The sequence below is a fragment of the Mustela nigripes genome, chromosome 2 (assembly GCF_022355385.1).
Source record: "Mustela nigripes isolate SB6536 chromosome 2, MUSNIG.SB6536, whole genome shotgun sequence".
Classification (NCBI taxonomy): domain Eukaryota; kingdom Metazoa; phylum Chordata; class Mammalia; order Carnivora; family Mustelidae; genus Mustela; species Mustela nigripes.
Genome location: NC_081558.1, coordinates 12,177,973 through 12,179,911, shown reverse-complemented (window position 1 = coordinate 12,179,911; position 1,939 = coordinate 12,177,973). Strand labels below are relative to the sequence as shown.

The window sequence follows — 1,939 nt, the reverse complement described above, 5'->3', positions numbered from 1 at the left end:
CCCCCCCCCCCCCCCCCCGCGGAGATCTGAACTTGAACTTGTAATTCATTTGGAAGCCAGAGCCTGGGGTCAGGGGATGGCCTTGGGAGCCGGAGAAGAAGGAAGGCGGATTAGAGCCCTGAGGGCTCCCCACCTGTTAAGGGAGGGTGAAGAAGTTGCCCAGGGGAGCCCAGGGGAAGGGCTGTGTGCTAGAATGCTACGACCCGGAGAACAAGGAGGTTCGGGGCTCATGCCGTGGTCCGCAAGGCCAGACTGCTTCTCAGAGGTGACGAAGTCCTGCTCGTCTTGTGGGACAGGCATGGGAACCAAGCTGGAGCAGGGACAGATGGGCCAAATGGGGGCACTAAGTGAAATAAATTTGGCCATTAAGGTCCAGGCCAGAGTGATTCCTGATCAATTTTTTTTTTTTTTTTAGATTTTATTTACTTATTTACTTGTCAGAAAGAGAGAGAAAGCCCACAAGCAGGCAGAGAGGCAGGCAGAGGCAGAGAGAGAGGCAGGCTCCCTGGGGTCATGACCTGAGCCAAAGGCAGTGGCTTAACCTACTGAGCCACCCAGGTGCCCCTGATTCCTGGTCAACTTTTATCCAGGTTGAGCAGTGGAGCCCACTGATATCCCTTGGGGGGTGGAAGACAAGATTACAAAAGGAGGAAGGGGAGGAAAAGGACAGACAGCCTACATCCATCCTCCAGCCCAGCTGTGCCCCCCTGGGGGGAGGGGAGAGAAGAGCAGAAGTCAGAGTAGACTCCTGTGGGACAGGAGCACCTGCTGGCCTCAGGCCAACAAAGATGGGCCAGGCAGGGAGTGGACCCTGGACAGTGGGCCTGGGGAAACTGTGGGGGCACCAGGGGACCCGGCTCCTGTAGCCCTTCGCTGCCGTCCCAGGCCCCAGCCAAATCGCTGATCCCCATCCCAGACCCCTCGGGAAGTCCATTCACCTTGATACCCCAGACCCGTCCCCCCACCCACACTCACCAGGCCCAGGTGACCCCAAAGCCAGCTGCGCCTCGGAGGCTGCGGGAAACACCGGAGGCGGCAGCAGTTGTCATAAAAGCTGTGGCTCCAGGTCAGGATGCGGGCCAGCAGCCAGGCGGCCCCAGCCAGCAGCAGGAGGTGCCACGGGGAGGCTGCCAGCTGCCCCGGTCCCAGCCAGGACAGGCTCAGCTGTGACATCCTGGAGCAGAGGGAATAGAGGGTGAGTTCCTAAGACCCAGGAATGGGGCAGAAAGATGAGCTCCCCGGACTGCTCACAAAGGAGGGACAGGGACCGCGACAGGGTGGGAGGGGCAGGGAGAGGCAGAGAAAGTGAGCACTGTGAACTGGGCAAACATTTGGGGTTGGGGGCAAAGGGAGGAGGAGGATCAGGAGAATTCCAGAGGAGGAGGCAGAGGAAGAGGGAGAGATTGGGGTGAAGGAGGGAGAAGAAAAAGAGAGACTGAAGAAAAAGCACCCCAACGCAATCAGTGGGAGGTTGCCAGGAGGTCCGCTTACAAGGAAACCACCACCCCCACCCCTCCCACCTCCCCCCCCCCCCCCCCCCCTCCCCCGCCGCCAGTCGGATTTCTGGAGTCACTTCTGCCTGGGGCAGTGCCCCGCCTCACCCCCCCCTCCTCGCCACCAGAACACTCTCAGCCCTGCCCGCCCCACCCGGTCATCTTCTTCCACTGGCACAGATTCCACACAAGCTCCACCCCCTCCCACCCACCCCCAGGAAGGTCTTTGTCCCCGGCCCCTGACCTCTGAACTGGGGGAGGCTGGGCTTGGCTGCGTCAGCCAATGGCAGGATGCCGGTCTGCCACCTCCCCACCTGGCAGCCACCCAAGACCTGAGGACTGAGCCAGCGGGATACACAGAGAAACCAGTCCAGGGTCACACGGCCGGGTACTGGATCCTCAGAACTCAGCCCGACCCACGTGGTGGGGGTGACTTGGGGGATGGG

General features: G+C 61.0%; 1 protein-coding gene across 3 annotated transcripts in view; it reads right to left on the bottom strand.

Moving 5' to 3' along the window:
- Positions 1-1,689, bottom strand: part of LOC132011116 (cytochrome P450 4F5-like) — a 19,753-nt gene extending 18,064 nt beyond the window's left edge. The window contains exons 1-2 of one of the 3 annotated variants that reach the window (XM_059389280.1): positions 1,648-1,689; positions 976-1,174 (exon numbers count right to left, since the gene is read on the bottom strand). In XM_059389280.1, the coding sequence (XP_059245263.1) occupies positions 976-1,174; positions 1,648-1,655 (207 nt within the window). In that variant the 5' untranslated portion in view covers positions 1,656-1,689. Of the gene's footprint in view, positions 1-975; positions 1,175-1,450; positions 1,528-1,601 lie in introns of those variants that run through there. The other 2 variants (XM_059389281.1, XM_059389282.1) reach the window with 2 other exon arrangements.
- Positions 1,690-1,939: the final 250 nt, after the last annotated feature.